General features: G+C 44.9%; 1 protein-coding gene across 11 annotated transcripts in view; it reads right to left on the bottom strand.

Moving 5' to 3' along the window:
• Positions 1-501: 501 nt before the first annotated feature.
• Positions 502-15,206, bottom strand: part of LTBP1 (latent transforming growth factor beta binding protein 1) — a 367,328-nt gene continuing 352,623 nt past the window's right edge. For all 11 annotated transcript variants that reach the window (XM_054567953.1, XM_054567945.1, XM_054567984.1 and 8 more), the window contains 3 exons: positions 7,412-7,534; positions 2,958-3,107; positions 502-1,544 (listed from right to left, as the gene is read on the bottom strand). In XM_054567953.1, coding sequence (XP_054423928.1) covers positions 1,363-1,544; positions 2,958-3,107; positions 7,412-7,534 — 455 coding nt within the window. In that variant the 3' untranslated portion in view covers positions 502-1,362. The remainder of the gene's footprint in view (positions 1,545-2,957; positions 3,108-7,411; positions 7,535-15,206) is intronic.

The following is a 15,206-nucleotide window of genomic DNA, read 5'->3' on the forward strand; positions in this document are numbered from 1 at the left end:
GGAACTTTGAAAGTTACTCTTCCTTCTTCCTGAGATGTGTATCTTTATTAATTTGCCAGAACTGCCATAACAAAGTACCACGGACTAGGTGGCTTAAACAGCAAATGTATTTTGTTACCATTCTGGAGGCCTCTCTCCTTGGCCTGTGGATGGCCATCTTCTTCCTGTGTCCACATATGACATTTCCTGTGTGTGTGTCCTACTCTGTTCTTATAAGGACACCAGTCCCACTGGATTGGGGCCCGCCCCAATGACCTTATTTAACTGTAATTACCTCTTTAAAGACCCTCTCTCCAAACACATTAACACTTTGAGGCACTGCACAGTTAGGATATCAACATGTGAATTTTGAGGGAACAAAATTCAGTCCTTCACTCTATCTAACAAATTTACCAATTAGCCTGCAAAAGACTCTACATTAATAGAGAACCATTGTAAAAATCAAGGTGGGGAAATATAACTTGTACACGTGTACTCGGTGACAATTACTCTCAGGTAGAATTTTTTTTCTAAAAAAATGGTGATTTATTTTGCTTTAACATACAATGGTAAATATGTTGAGATCATCAAGTTTTCAAAACATTTTGCTGGGCATACTTTACACATTACAATACTAATGTGAGCTCATTGGTTCTTTCATTTCAACGTGGGAAAGGGATCCAACCGACACCTACTAGCAGCTTGGCTAAGAATGGACATTAAAATCAGACAATACACTGTAAATATAAAGTACTTTTCTTCAAATGCGTATAAAAGTTTTGAAACAAAATCACTGCCTGCTCCACAGGACAGACAAGTTGAATTTTAAAATGTTCCAGACTAGGAATAGCATAACCCTGTGTAACAATACTTACAATACAGTTTAACAATATTTTATCAACGACTTGTGCACTTGAGACTTTAAAAAAAATCTGAGGGAAAAGTAAAACAATAGCCAAGGAACTGCACAACCAAAAAAAAAAAAAAAAAAAGAAAATTATATAAAATATTTCCACCACTATTTAAATGCCAAATTTAATCAAGCAATAGTAGAAAAAAAAAAAAAACCAACAACAACAAAAAACAAGACGACATAATAATACAAACTTCTGTTTAAAATAACAGCACTGTTCCGCCTCTTCCACTGAATTTTACATATGAACAGACTATATATACTGGTTTTTCAGAGAAATGTCCATTTGGTCTGTTACACCAGTCAGGCTCACACCAAATCCTCGCATTGTCTTCTGAGGATATGCAACACCATGATGTTCCCATGCTTCCAACGTTCTGGGGTAGGTGCAATGTCTCAAGTATTATACATTTCTCTCTTTTCCTTTACACAGTGCAGAGTATATGGGCTTAGGTTATGTAGATTTTCATTTACTCCAGGTCACTGTCTTTTTCTAAATTCAAGGCGGTATTCAACGGAGTGCAGTAGTTTGGCTTGTCAGAAGGTACGTAGCCTGGCAGACACACACACTTGTAGGAGCCTTCTGTGTTGATGCACTTGGCGTTCTTGCAGAGAGACATCCGGTTGTTCAACTCGTCACATTCGTTTACATCTGCAATGAGCCACACAATACAGGTAAACGAGCTTTGATATACTTCCCGGGGAAAGGGAACAGACAGCTCCCCTGGGGCATAAAGGTGTTGAACGCAGTCCGGCTGTTGTCCTCCCCCTCCAACACCCTCACCCCCGACACTTTCCCACTAATGTCTGTTTCAATCACGTGAGAGATAAGTAAGACTTTCTAGATCTTACAAAGGTAGAGGATGAGGAAATTTCCAGAATTTCTTTCCCCATGATTTAACACAACATGCACAATTCGTTAGCCTTACATTTTACAGTCAAACCTCAAGAAAGCTGGAAGAACTGTCCCACTTCTAAATTCCTTTCCAAGGTATGGAACAGTCAGATTTGCCAAGAGGAACACAGGTAAGAACCAAACAGTGAGCCCAGAGCTTTCTGAGCAGTACCCCTTAAGACTGACGTTACCTTCTCAGGTTTCTTTCCACAGGAAAGAAAGGCCCTTGTGCACTTGAAACACCTGTAATAACCGAGGTTACCTATTTTCCAGACCCGCCACACATCAAGACTTACAAAACTAAACAGGGAAAGGGACACTACAGGAGGGAAAAAGCCACCAAAAACAGGGAGAAAAAACAACAAACATTTACGCCAAGGGCTTTTAGCATAGAGGCCAAAGGACCCTAGAACACAATCTGGAAGATCACTCCATGGTCACACAGAGAAGGATAGGTGTGCGTTTACCGTTCTTTTAAAAATAATTGAGAAGGCAACGAGAGAGTTTTAGAAGAAAGCTTTTCTGAATGATTACCATGGAAGTTGTATTTTTTACAGACATCTACATTGCCTTATGTTTGTGTCAGGTATTCAGGGAAAACATTACTGGTTGCATGGTCAAAAACTGAATTTAAAAGAGGCAAGGCATGCCCTGGCCAGGCAGCTCAGTCAGTTAGAGCATCATCCTGACATGCCAAGGTTGCAGGTTCAATCCCTGGTCAGGGCACATACAAAAAAATCAACCAATGAATGCATAAACAAGTGGAACAACAAACTGATGTTTCTTTTTTTCTCTCTCAAACCAATAAATAAAAGAAAAAATTTAAAAAGAGGCAAAGTCATTCCCCAGAACATTCTGGTCTTTCCTCTAGATGTGAGGAATTCTATAGGAATTCTTAAATGAGCTATCAACTCTATTTTTTAAAAATTGTAGAATATACAGAACATAAATCTGACCATTTTAACCATTTTTAAGAGGCCAGTCCAGTGGAATTAAGTACAGTGCATCCACGCTCTTGTGCAGCCGTCACCACCATCCATCTTGAAAACTCCTCTCACCTTCTTCGACGGAAACTCTGCAGATCTGTCTTAAATGTACTTGAGTGTATGAGATCTGACCTCAGGGGATCTCAGGAAAAGTACTATGTGCCATGAGGCGCCTCGCTCTTACCGACACAGGTCATCTTGGCCATATCCAAGTGATACCCATCGAAGCAGTCGCAGGTGTACCCTTCCTGCACCCTCACGCAGCGGCCGTTTTCACACCCGTTGAGGATGCCGCATTCCTCAGCCTGCAGCTCCTCAAAGCTATTTAGAAAGCCTGCAAACGACAGGGCCAGAGCCAAGTTAGAAAGTTTCATCCTCTTAAACCCTTTTTAAAAACTATATGGTTATTGCTTTGACCGTGTGGCTCAGCTGGTTGGGTGCCAGGCAGCAAAGAGAAAGGCCACCGGTTTGAGTCCCAGGCAGGGCATATGCCTGGTTTGCGGGTTCGGTCCCCAGTCGGGGTGCCTGTGAGCGGCAACTGGTGGATGTTTCTCTCTTGCATCAATGTTTCTCTCCCTCTCTTTCTCTCTCCCTTCCCTCCTCTCTAGAAATAAAATCTTTAAAAACAGAAAACTATATGGTTAGTAAGCTTATGGTTCCTCAGAGGGACATATTCGATATTTTAGACACCTTAAGTTTTCATCTGAAATTTCAAATTCCCTGAGTTTTCACTAGCAAATGTCAGGACATATTTCAGCGTGGGGCCAAGGGCAAACGCACCAGAGTTGGGGCGACGCTCGCTCAGAGAGGCCAGGGGAGTGGGAGGCGGTGTTTTTTGTGCTCTTTTGCTGCGAGTTCCCAGGGGAGTAAGAGCCAGGCCAGCCTCGCCCTGTGGAGTCTGTTTGTTTGCTCTGGCTGTGGAATGAGCTGGGCTTTTGAGGATCAAAGGACAAAAGCAATAAAAGGGACTCAAAACATCCTGACAAATGAACAAAGTACATCATCCTTGTGTTTAGTAAACCAAAAGTCTTTCTGTAAGGAAACAAAGAAGCTCTTGTTTGGCTCTATGGGTAGTTTAGATACCTTTAGACTGATTCAGAGCTGGAGTTTAATAATATAAAAACAATTTAACCAGGCATCAAGAATGTGTAGCTTTCTTTCTAGAGAAGGAAGTTGTCCATGTAAAGCCGTGGTGACGCAAACACGCTGTTGATGTGGCCCCTCATCCCCTCCCCACCTTCTGACTCTCACCATGTATTAGCTTCAAAAAAAAATCAAAACGAGAGGAGCAGGGGTTTGGGGGCTGGGTGGCAGAGGTGGAGGGGTTAAGCAGTACACGTTGTAGTTACAGAGACGTAGATTACAGTATAGGACATATGGTCAATAATGTCCTGACAACTCGGATGGGGCCAGGAGGGGTCCGTCAAGCAGTGGGGGGACCACTCTGTAAAGTACATGACTTTAGAAGCACTTGGCTGTATATCTGAAATGAATACAGAATAATACTGAATGTAACAGTAATTGAAAAGAGTTTAAGAAAAGAATAACTAATGTAGCCAGAACTATTAGGCCTTTGAGGTAATTCTCCAGTGGAACTGCAGGGGGCAGCAAAATATCATTGCTTATGCACAGCTATAAGGTCTAACTGTAACTTAAAAACATTTAGTAATACATCCACAAGCCCTTTTTAAAATTTGAAAAGGAAAAAAATATTACAGGTCATCAAGAACATGTCAGCAGATCCCCAAAGCAAGTTTGAGAAATGCTGACTTAAGAAAATAAAGTCAAATTCCAGATATCACAGCAAAATCATTTTGACTTTATAACTGGTACCATTATTTTTTATTATATAAATTAAAACTTGAAATTAGCCCTGGCCAGTGTGGTTCAGTTGGTTGGAGTGTCATCCCGTAAACAGAACAGTCGCAAGTTTGATTCCTGGTCAGGGCACAGACCTAGGTTGCGGGTTCAATCCCTGGACAGGTGTACAGAAGAGGCAACTGACTGATGTTTCTCTCCCTCGCTCTCTAAAATCAATAAGTACATCCTCAGGTGAGGATAAAAAAAGAAAAAAACACAAACCATGAAATCAAATTTTAAGCTCCTATACGCACATCAAGCAGACTCCCCAAAACGCTTCCATGGGACTCTAACACAGGGCTCAGCGCAGGCTCTGAATCTGGCCTGCGGCCTATTTTTGTAAGTAGACCTTTAGTGGAACATAGTCATACCCACTCACGGATGTATGGCTGGCAGAGCTGAGCAGCTGCAATGGAGACAACATGGCTGCAAAGCCTAAAAATTTTACTCTCTGGACCTTTATGAGAAGGAGTTGGTCTCTGCTGTAGGACGTTCCAGTTTCACAGAAATTGCTCGACGTAAAGGCACCATGAGCCATCAGCTAATATTGTTAGGTAACCAGAAGGCAGAAGGTGGTGAATCGTAAAGGTGGTTAGGATGCCTGGCCTTCCCTCTGTGTTACTATCTACCCCATGTCATCATTTCTCCAGCAAGGCCAGAAAGCCTCTGCTCCTGATCTGAGAAGGAGGAGCTACTTTCTGTAACTTGTACGAAATTTAAAGGCCCTGGCATCGCCAAAGCTGGAGGTCTTGGAACTGCATATGGCAACTTCCCATGTTGCTAAATAGGAAATAGATGGGATACCAACTTGTTTCTTTCTTAACATTTGTAGTGAACTGCAAAGGAGTTTGAAGGCGATGCCAGCATTAAAAAAAGAAGGTACGTAAGCCAGAGCAGTTCGACTGTGAAATTCCTGACATCTGAACTATGCTGCACACATAAGCTGTCGCTCTGTGTCAGTTGTATACAGACTTGATCTGGTGCTCTGGATTTATGGGGCAGGTAAGCTGGCTTTCTTTCAACCTTAATATTTCTTCTCCCTTTCTTTTCCGTGCTTTCTCTTTTTAAGGTAAATGTTTATCAACCTATAACATAAACACAGAGAAGTGTAGAAATCCTGAGTGCACCAGCCTTCACAGCTGTTAGTGCCTTCGGGCACATTTCAGGGGGTCGTGCATGGTTATGCACTGTTGATTTAAAAAAAAATTAAGGTGTTAGAAGTCAGGACTGTGGTTGCTCTAAGAGGAAGTGGGCAAGGAAAGGGCACCCGGGCTTCTGGGGGCTGGTACACTCCACACATGGGTGCGGGTTACGCGGGTGTATCAATCAGCCTCGCTGGGTTAATAGAGCGCTGTGTCCACGTGAATTTTAAAAGACTCTTAATCCTACTGGATGAGCAATATATTGGACCCTTCAAAAAGCAAAAGGAAGGAAGGGAAGGAGAAAGGGAGAGGGGGAAGAGAGGAAGGAGCAAAGGAAAAGGGAAGGGAAGAAGGAAAAAATTCTTCAACTCAGAATTGCAGGAATCCAAGTCCGACTGCAAAGCTTGCGTTGCCCCCTCAGGGACCAGATCATGGCTAGTTTGACTGAGCGCGTGTTAGGGCCCCAAGAAAGAAAAAGCTTCCTTTGGGGAAAAATTGAGACAACTGCAATAGCAAAATCATTAAAATATAATTTTTAAAAAAAGCTTCGCTGAATTCTGTAATTCAGCCATCTTTCCAAAGTCCCCGCACCCCCACTCCCTGGTCCACTGCGACTCCCTGTCTTGAAAATCCCGTGCAGAGGATTCCCCGCTGCCAGAAGGGCCCCTCTGCACGGCATGGCCGAGGCCGCCAGGATCCTCGCTTCCCTATTCCCGCTCTTGAAGCCACACAACCTATTATCTGCTGATGTTTCATTTGTACCATCTGTTTCTGAGCCTTCAAATAACTAGCCTATGATGAAAGCTCTGGTTCCCCCCACTGAAACACTGAGTTTGTGTGGCTTCCTCATCTAGGCTGCTGGGTTACTTTCTAAAAGGGACTGAGGTTCTCACACGCCACCTCCCACAAGGAAACCCTGCTCACAAAGCCAGGAAAAGCCGGCACACTCATAGCCTATGTAATGTGTCCCCTCACGAGTGGATTCTAAAACTTAATTTCTGACCAGGTGAGCAATTTTTTTGACTTCCCACTCTAAAATACATATAAAAGCAACTAGGTACAGTTAACCTTTGTCATTTCCTTGTGTGAAAAAAGGCTACAATTCTACCTGGGCATTCAAGAAAAGCAAACTAGACAATCACTTAATGGGTAAAAAATGATTTTGTTGCCCTGGCCAGGTAGCTAAGTTGATTAGCGTATCCTCCTGATACACCAAGGTTGTGGGTTCTATCCCTGGTCAGGGCACATGTGAGAATGAACCAATGAATGCATAAGTAAGCAGAGTAACAAATCGATGTTTCTCTCTTTCTCTCCTCCTCTTCCTCCCTTTCTCCCATCCTCTTTCTAAAAATCAATGAAAAAAATGTAAAAATCATGTTGTTATGAAAATTGTAATAGTACGGTCATTTACTCTAAAGATAATGAACATAACAGCATCCCTACCAACAGTTCTCAAACATAAGATTCCTAAGGGTACCCCAAGGGCCAGTGAAATCCCCAAGCTTCTGATTCAGCAGGTCTCGTGTGCAGCCTGAAAGTCTGCATTTCTAACAAGTTCCCAGGACTACATTGTGAGAACCATTGGCTACCCTTTAACCACAACTGAGTTTCAAAGTAACGAGAAACTTCTGCTTACGGTCCTGAATGAAGTAGGGGTCCGCTTCTGGAGAGTACTGCTCACTGAAGTCGACCAAGGCATCCCGTCCATATGGCCGCCGGCGCCCTGTGATGGGGATGTTACACAGCTGCGCATAGTCATCTGAAAAAGAAACAGCAGGGGATGGGACACGCCTTCGATGTCTGCTTGCGCCTAGACGCACCCCCTTCCAGCTCGGAGGGCCAGGCATCTGCCAGGGCTCTCTGCTCCCTGTGTGCCCCGTCTCCCACACACACCACCCGCCCTGGAGGTGTCTCCATACACTTCACGAGAGCGCAGCCCATCCACACAGACGAGTGCTGCAGAACATCATTAAGATTCTAACTTGAACTCTCAATCAAAAATAGTAGCTGAACAGTTGGTAGGACGTGTCCCAGGAGAGTAAGGAACTAAAAAATGAGGCTTCGGAGAGTGAGGCAGGCTTGCAGGAATGATGGTTTTATCTGAACCCATCTGGTGTTATCATCAAAACGTTTTAAAGGTATAAAGTAGTTGTTCTTACAGATAGGTGCTTATATTAGGGAGAGGAAAAAATGTATCTCTGACCCCAAAATTAGATAACTAGCAAGCAAGAATGCTATGAAGTACCATTTAAATTTAGTAGAAATTACTATAACTCTATACTCAAGGCCTGGTCCTTGTGGACAGTGCTACAGTAATGATGATGTCATCGTCACTGTCATCATAGTGTAGTAAAGGTGGCAGTAATAACAATAGCTACCGGGCTCTGTGCTGGCAACAGTAGCTGAACACAGGTCCGGCTGCCTGCCACTAGGACAGCTGACACTCCAGAGGCAGGTGCTGATGTAAAGGAAAGTGGTTTATTTCCAGATGCCAGCCACCTGGAAATGGGGGACTCACGTCTCAAAGCCCATCTCCACATCTCAGTGAAGGCAGAGGTTTTTACAGGCAGAGAAGGAGGAACAGAACAAAGAGATCGCGGAGAGGGTTGAAAAGTTCTCTATGTGCAGACGAGCACAGTCCATTGCCATAAGGCAAGTGACGGTCGGGGGTGCAGCACCCTGGCTTAGTTGTCCTGGCTCCACGGCTGAGGGTCAGCAAATCTCCCGGAGCCTGAAGGTTGGAGTCTGTATCTTTTGAAACTAGTTCCTAGGATTCCTATACCAACATGCTGTTCATCTCCAAGCTACATATTAGAGTCAGCACGTAGAGAAGCAATGTCAAAAGCATGGTGGGGTGGGTTACAATTTCCCACTGTTACAGTACTGTCCTTAATACGTATTACCTCACGAAAACAGTACCCACCGCCCTATGAAGAGGGGCTGTCCCCGTCCCCATTCTGCAGATGAGGAAACAGAAGCACAGAGTAGGCAAGTGACAGCTGATACGTGGCAGCACCGGCCTTGAACTCAGTCGGGAAGCTCCAGCTCTTGCACACTTAACATTCTGCCTCTCCTACAACTTCTCAGCTCCTTTGTAATTCCTGTCTTTATGTCCTCTGCACCCCAGGTAGATTCCTCTGCAGTTACCACTTCCTGAGGCCATATCCTCTTCCAAGCTGGGTCAGCCCCATGGCTGCCGGGCCTCTATCTAAACTCTCCTTTAGTCCTTTCTATGGGACCTACCCAGCTCGCCTGCCTGGGGTGCGTGAGCTGTCAGTGCGGTTCACGGTCCCGGCCCTTGCCGGCGTTTAAGAGCAGAGTTGCCAGCATAACCATAGGCTAGTTATGTAGAAGGTCTAGAGACGAAAGCTTTATGAAGGACAGCTTCATGTTCTGAATGCGTGTTTTACAGAAGTATGCTGCCTGAGGATTCACGTAGCAGATGGGCAAAATTCTGGGCTCCCCAGACTTCAGCAGCTCTGCCAGAACTGTGAGAGGCAGGTCAGTGCGTCCCAAGGCTGGATGGACATGCTCGGAGCAGACACACAAGGCAACCGCTGCTTGCCTGGACCTCAGCTGAGGGGAGCTGTCTATCTTCCTTCCTTCTGTAACATACAAAGCTCAAGAAATGGACTAAGGCAACAGCGGGAATGCTCAAGGCCTTCCTTCAGCTCCAAACTTACAGGAGTCAAAGGTATTTAAGTGCACACAAGCCTAAGTACATGTGCACACACATACACACACAATTCTCTCCCAGAATTGCACCAGAAAGTCAAAGGCCCCAGAAAGTCTAAAACGCTGCACTGCTGGATAGGGGTGGATTATGAGTGCCCCCTCCCTAAAACTCTCCTCGTACGGAAGCTTTCCAGGAAGAACATACAGACCCCAGACAGCCCAATATTTTTGCACAAAAGCATTTCGTGAGAAATATTAATTTCATTAAGGAAATTGCTGAACCTAGAAAAAGATCCTTGACTCAGAAAAAAAAACAACCCAACTTCATACAAAGAGAACACACATGGCTGTCAGTTCTGCTTCAAGTCTGAGAACGTAGAATTAAGGATTTCCCTGTGAGAGCAAGATTGCTGAGATGTTTACAAGTTTCAAGAGCTGAGGTCATTTTCTCTTATGGCTTTTTAATATACATTTGTTGTACATCTGAAAGGGAGACTTGTTCCATATTTTCTATCCAAGCAACAGTTGTGATCAAGAATAGATATTAAAAATAAATTAATTCATGTTCTTATTTTGTAAAACTAAATCCAGGCACAGCTGGGCAGGCTCCTCTCTGACATGTGGCTCGTCGGGAAGCCTTGCTGAGGCCCGAGGTCCCGGGGCTGCTGACGGGCAGAGTCAGGGCGGTCCCAGGGCCATCTGGCTTTCCAGCCTAGACCCTGCCCCTATGTCGTGCCTCCTCTGCTAAGAAACAAGCTGGCGGCTACGCTCCCAGCTCCTGCCTTCGCTGCAAAAGGCCGGGACCCCATGTGAGAGGCGCGGCGAGGAGGAACAGACTCCTGTGCAGTGGGGTGCTGATGAGCGACTTCCTGGAAAAAGTGGTACTTGACCTGAAACCAGAGAGATGAGTAGAATTTACTTTACAGGGGGAGATATTTTGGATTGATTTTAAAAAGTGCTCACCCAAAAGCACCAAGAAAGCCAACTGTAAGCTGGGTTTGGGGACCCCCAGGTGGCTCCTAGAGAGGGTTCTACTTTCCTGTGGGCTGGCGGAGGGGGCGAGGGAGGAGAAGGGGGCAGGACCTGTGGGGCTTGCAGTTCGCCCGCCCCTCTTCCCCAGCCACACCTTTCTCTGTTAAGATTCTAGAGCTTACTGTCCTTTGCTGCTTCATAGGATACACATTCCAAACTTCAAGGCAGTTTTGGTCAGTTATCAAAACATCATTTCCGCATGAAGTGCGCTCCCTTTTATACTTGAAGACGTGCTGCAGTCCCATCATCACCAGGACTCACATTTTGAGTTGTTTTTTTCCTAGGAGCATCCATCCCTGCCTTCTCTCCAGTCGCCCACATCTGCCGTCATTCTTGGCCGGGGCCACGGGTGAAGAGAGGATGGGTAATGAGAAGACTGTGGGCTTTGGAGGCAGGAGCTGGGGCTCAAGTCCTGGTTACAGCACTTAACTTTCAGCTTAGCAGTTTGGGGTAAGCCTCAGTTTCCACGTCTCTCATATGTGGAAAACACTTCCTGTGTTGCCTACTTCTGTGTTACTGACATACAAAAAATGAGATCACCAAGAAAAGGGAGGGTCCAATTTTTTCTCATAGGTAAAATCACTAAGTCCCTGCTGAACAACTGGAAATAAGTGAGGATTTTCAAAGACGGTATCGGAATGATTGATATACACTTTAGTGTTAGCAAAACGTAAAGGAAATTGTCAGTGGGTAAAGGATTGTGCAGTAAATTTAGAGCAATGAAAGTACAGTCTCTAGAGGTCTTTAGATATTGTTGCTACATTATTTGGAATTTTCTAATAGATGGAAGAAAACTTTAATTCAGTAGAAAGAGAACAAAGCCTTCATCTCAGACATGAGGCTTACTTTTTATTTATGAATTTTTTAATATTTTTTGAAAAATTTTTAAAGATTTTATTTATTTTTAGAGGGAGGGAAAAGGAGGGAGAAAGAGAGGGAGAGAAACATTGATGTGTGGTTGCCTCTCCTGTACCCCCTACTGGGGACCTGGCCTGCAACACAGGCATGTGCCCTGACTGGGAATCAAACTGGGGACCCTTTGCTTCGCAGGCTGATGCTCAATCCACTGAGTCATATCAGCCAGAGCTAGGCGTATTTATTGACAGCCTTAGCAAATATAATTACTTAATCAAACAGTGATCAAGTATGAACAATAGTATACTTAAACACGAGATATAGAGAGCTCAAACGACGGGAAAAAACTGATATTCCACAGTTCTCACTATGTGCCTGAATCGATCGGAAATGTGTTAGTCAAGAGTAGGTTTCTCACCATTTTCCGGGGGAGTAACTGGAATATCACAAAATTTTCTATAATGAGTCTTGGGCAAGGCACCTTCTTAGGATCTGGGCACATGCACATTTCTAGAATGTCTGGGCCTCTGAGCAAACCCTGAGAGGCAACCAAAACCCATCTGGCTTGGAGGCACTCGGTTATCCCTAGAGCTGGGTCACAGCTACAGCCCCGCCTGGGGAAGCCGTGAATTGTGGCTGGCGAAGGTATGGAGCCCGGGAGAGCAGATGCCAGAGCTCTCTGCGCAACTTCCCATGACAGCCCATGAGAGCCTCCAGGTGGTCATTTTACCCAGCGCCACACAGGCAGCTGAACGCATACATTCTGCCCCTAGAGTCTCCTCCCTTCTCCAAAACACCCTTCCCTTACGCCGTCACCAACAACTAAGCACCTAGTTGTCCAGGTGCAAACGAATAACTTTGCTTAGCAGACAGGGCTGTTTTTGGAAGGCAAACACTATTTATGAGATACCACACAGTGTGTCCATCCAGGATCTTGCCAAATGCAAATGTAAAGCAAACAGAAAATAGAAATATTCACGCCTCAAAGCCTCCAGCCCACTGTGGTCCCCACCTCCCCAAGCACACATACTAAGCTCTTGACCAAAGCTTTGACAGACACCCATGGGATGGTGTGGGCCACCGTCACTCAGTGGTCTAAACAAGGCCCAGGCCCTTGATCACACTCGATTCCCTGACACGGCAGATTCACATAACAGATGGTGCTTTGATTTTAATTTTAAATGGAAAAAGAAGTTCAAAAATTACCCCCTGGAGTCAGTAGGTCTGGGGCCCCTGCTGCTGGTGGCAATGGGAAGCACATTACTAGACTGGCAGGAAACCTCCATTCCTGATGACAGACACATCTGCAGGGCTGGTCTGGACAGTCACATGTCACCATGCCACTCTGGCATATGAGAAAACTGGGAGGTGACGCTTTCGTTCAGCCTGAGGCCGATTAAATTCAGCTGCTTTTAGAAATAACCAAGAGGCTGCCTTTCGTTCTCCACACGGCAGGGCTAAGGACTCGAACGCTGGAATTGCATCAGTTTCCAACACAGGAGAAACAAGGACCGATTCTTACGTGTTAGAAAAATGGGTCTTATTTGGCTCAAATTTCTAGACCAGGTGTTTTTCTTACAGGTTCCCATATGTATTATTAATTGATGATGGTGTTTGGAAAATATACAACCAGGAAATGGAGACAGGAGACAGGGAGTATGAAATGAATATTTACCCCAACGCATGCTGAGCCAGCAGTGCAACAGGCAAGTATTTTTTTTTTTTTTTTGGACTTAAATAAGCATAATCTATGATATTAGAAAAATGTTGACTATTTATAGAGCATTCCACCCAGGACTGATGATACAGAGAGAAATGTGAAGAAAGAGGATTTCACTGGCCACGCTACACCCGGACATCTGTTTGGTTATCTGTCCACTTATGCTCCTTCTCAGAGGACACACTCATACCCACAGTCCCTGGTGGACAGGCAAGAATCCAGCTTCCCTGGCATTACAGTTACGGGGTTGGGGGAGAAAATCGGGCACCCTGAACAAGGACAGGACCCAGAGTCAAAGGTCTTGGGTTCTGCTCCTGCTTCTCCACTTCTAGTTCCTTGGACTGGACACATTTTGGGGGGCATTGTACAGGGTTATAGTACTTTCCCTTAGGGACGTTAAAGGCAAGGTATTGTTTCATTCAGTGATCAACTGGCGTTTTCAAGTTGTTTACACAGAGGCTGAGACTCTTACGGGAAGTGTGGGGTTTGAGAGAGAAAAAGGCTGTCACGACAGCACACGGTGATGTGTGCAAAAGCCTATTGGAGCTGCACAAGAGGTGATGACTGAGTCAGCCAGGAAGAGCTGGGACGGCTTCACCCTGGAGGTGAGCGTCCCCAGGAAGGAGGCCCGCCAAGCGCAGAGGAGGAGGGGAGGAAACATAGGGAGAGTCACGGGCACGTACAGTAGTTTGCCCTTATCTGCAGTGTCATTCTCCGTGGTTTCAGTTGCCCCAGGTCTACCATGGTCTGAAAATATTAAAAGGAAAATTCTAGAAACAAACAGTTCATAGGTTTTAAATTGCACATGGTTCTGAGCACTGGGATGAAGTCTTGTGCCACCCGGCTCTGTTCCCCCGGGACGTGGATCATCCCTCAGTTCAGCGCCTCCACGCTGGGTGCGCTACTTGCCCCCTGGCCGCTCAGTAGCCGTCTGGGTTATCAGACTGACTTCCGTGGTGTCACAGGGCTTGTGTTCAAGTCACCCTTACTTTACTTTATCGTGACCCCAAAGCACAAGAGTCGTGATGTTGGCAATCCAATGGGCCAAGAAGAAGCCACACAGTGCTCCCTTTAAGAGCAAAGTTGACTATACTAGAATAAGGTATTTTGAGAGAAGAGACCACAGTCATACAATTTTTATTATAGTATATTGTTATAATTGTTCTATTTTATTAGGTATGGTTGTTAATCTCTTACTGTACCTAATTAATAAATTAAACCTCATCATAGCTATGTATGTACATATAGGAAAAAAAATTGCAGTATATATAAGGTTCAGTACTGTTTGCAATTCCAGGCGTCCACTGGGGGGCTGGGAATGTATCCCCAATAATAATGGGGCGCCATGGGTAAGAAAGCATTATGGAAACAAAAGTACCAGCGAAAGGCTGGCTAAAGAACAGTCAAAAAAAGGTAAGTTAGCAAACCCGTACTGTGAGGCTTCTTTGAGTCGGATGCTGTGCACTTTGCCATCCATCTTTTTCATTTCAATCTCAGAACAGCTCTATTAAATAACTGTAATGAGCTCCTTTTGTTTCCCCTAAGAAAATTAGGTTTATAGTGAAGTCCTAGTTTAGGTGAAGGATTTGAACCTAAATTGGTCTATCTGCAGAACCACATTCTTTTTCCTCCCCAGCTGCCCTTCTGAAATCCTAAGAAAATTATTAAATACACTCCCTAGACTTTAAACATCAGGTAAGTACTTAGTTCAGCAATAAGCATCCGTGACTGAAATTCCACGGAGAGTAATAACCATGAATGTCGATGAGCTCAGCCCCACCAGGGTCAGTTCTATCATTAGCAGGATTTATGTTTATTGAATTTGCTCGATTTATTAGGTGAAAGAGATCAAATTGCTTAATGTTCAATTAAATTGTACTTGTTGAGAACAGGGAAGTAATGAAGTCTCAAGTCTTGGCAGGGTTTGCCTTCGGAGGGACTCCTGTAAATGTTAATGTTCGAAGGAAACTCATGGGCCACAGACCAATCGGGCCTCCCCACCCAGCCTCCCCCGAGTGCTGCCCGCCTTCCAAGCGCAGTCACTCCCAGAGTCTCCCATCAGAGCGCTGTTTATGGAGCCGGACTCCACGCGAAGACAGGCTTGCTGGGTCTGTACGCCAACACAGGAAGGCTCTCTGTTTTCTAAAAC

This window comes from Pteronotus mesoamericanus, unplaced genomic scaffold (assembly GCF_021234165.1).
Source record: "Pteronotus mesoamericanus isolate MK-2021 breed Mesoamerican mustached bat unplaced genomic scaffold, CSHL_Meso_final contig_101, whole genome shotgun sequence".
Lineage (NCBI taxonomy): Eukaryota > Metazoa > Chordata > Mammalia > Chiroptera > Mormoopidae > Pteronotus > Pteronotus mesoamericanus.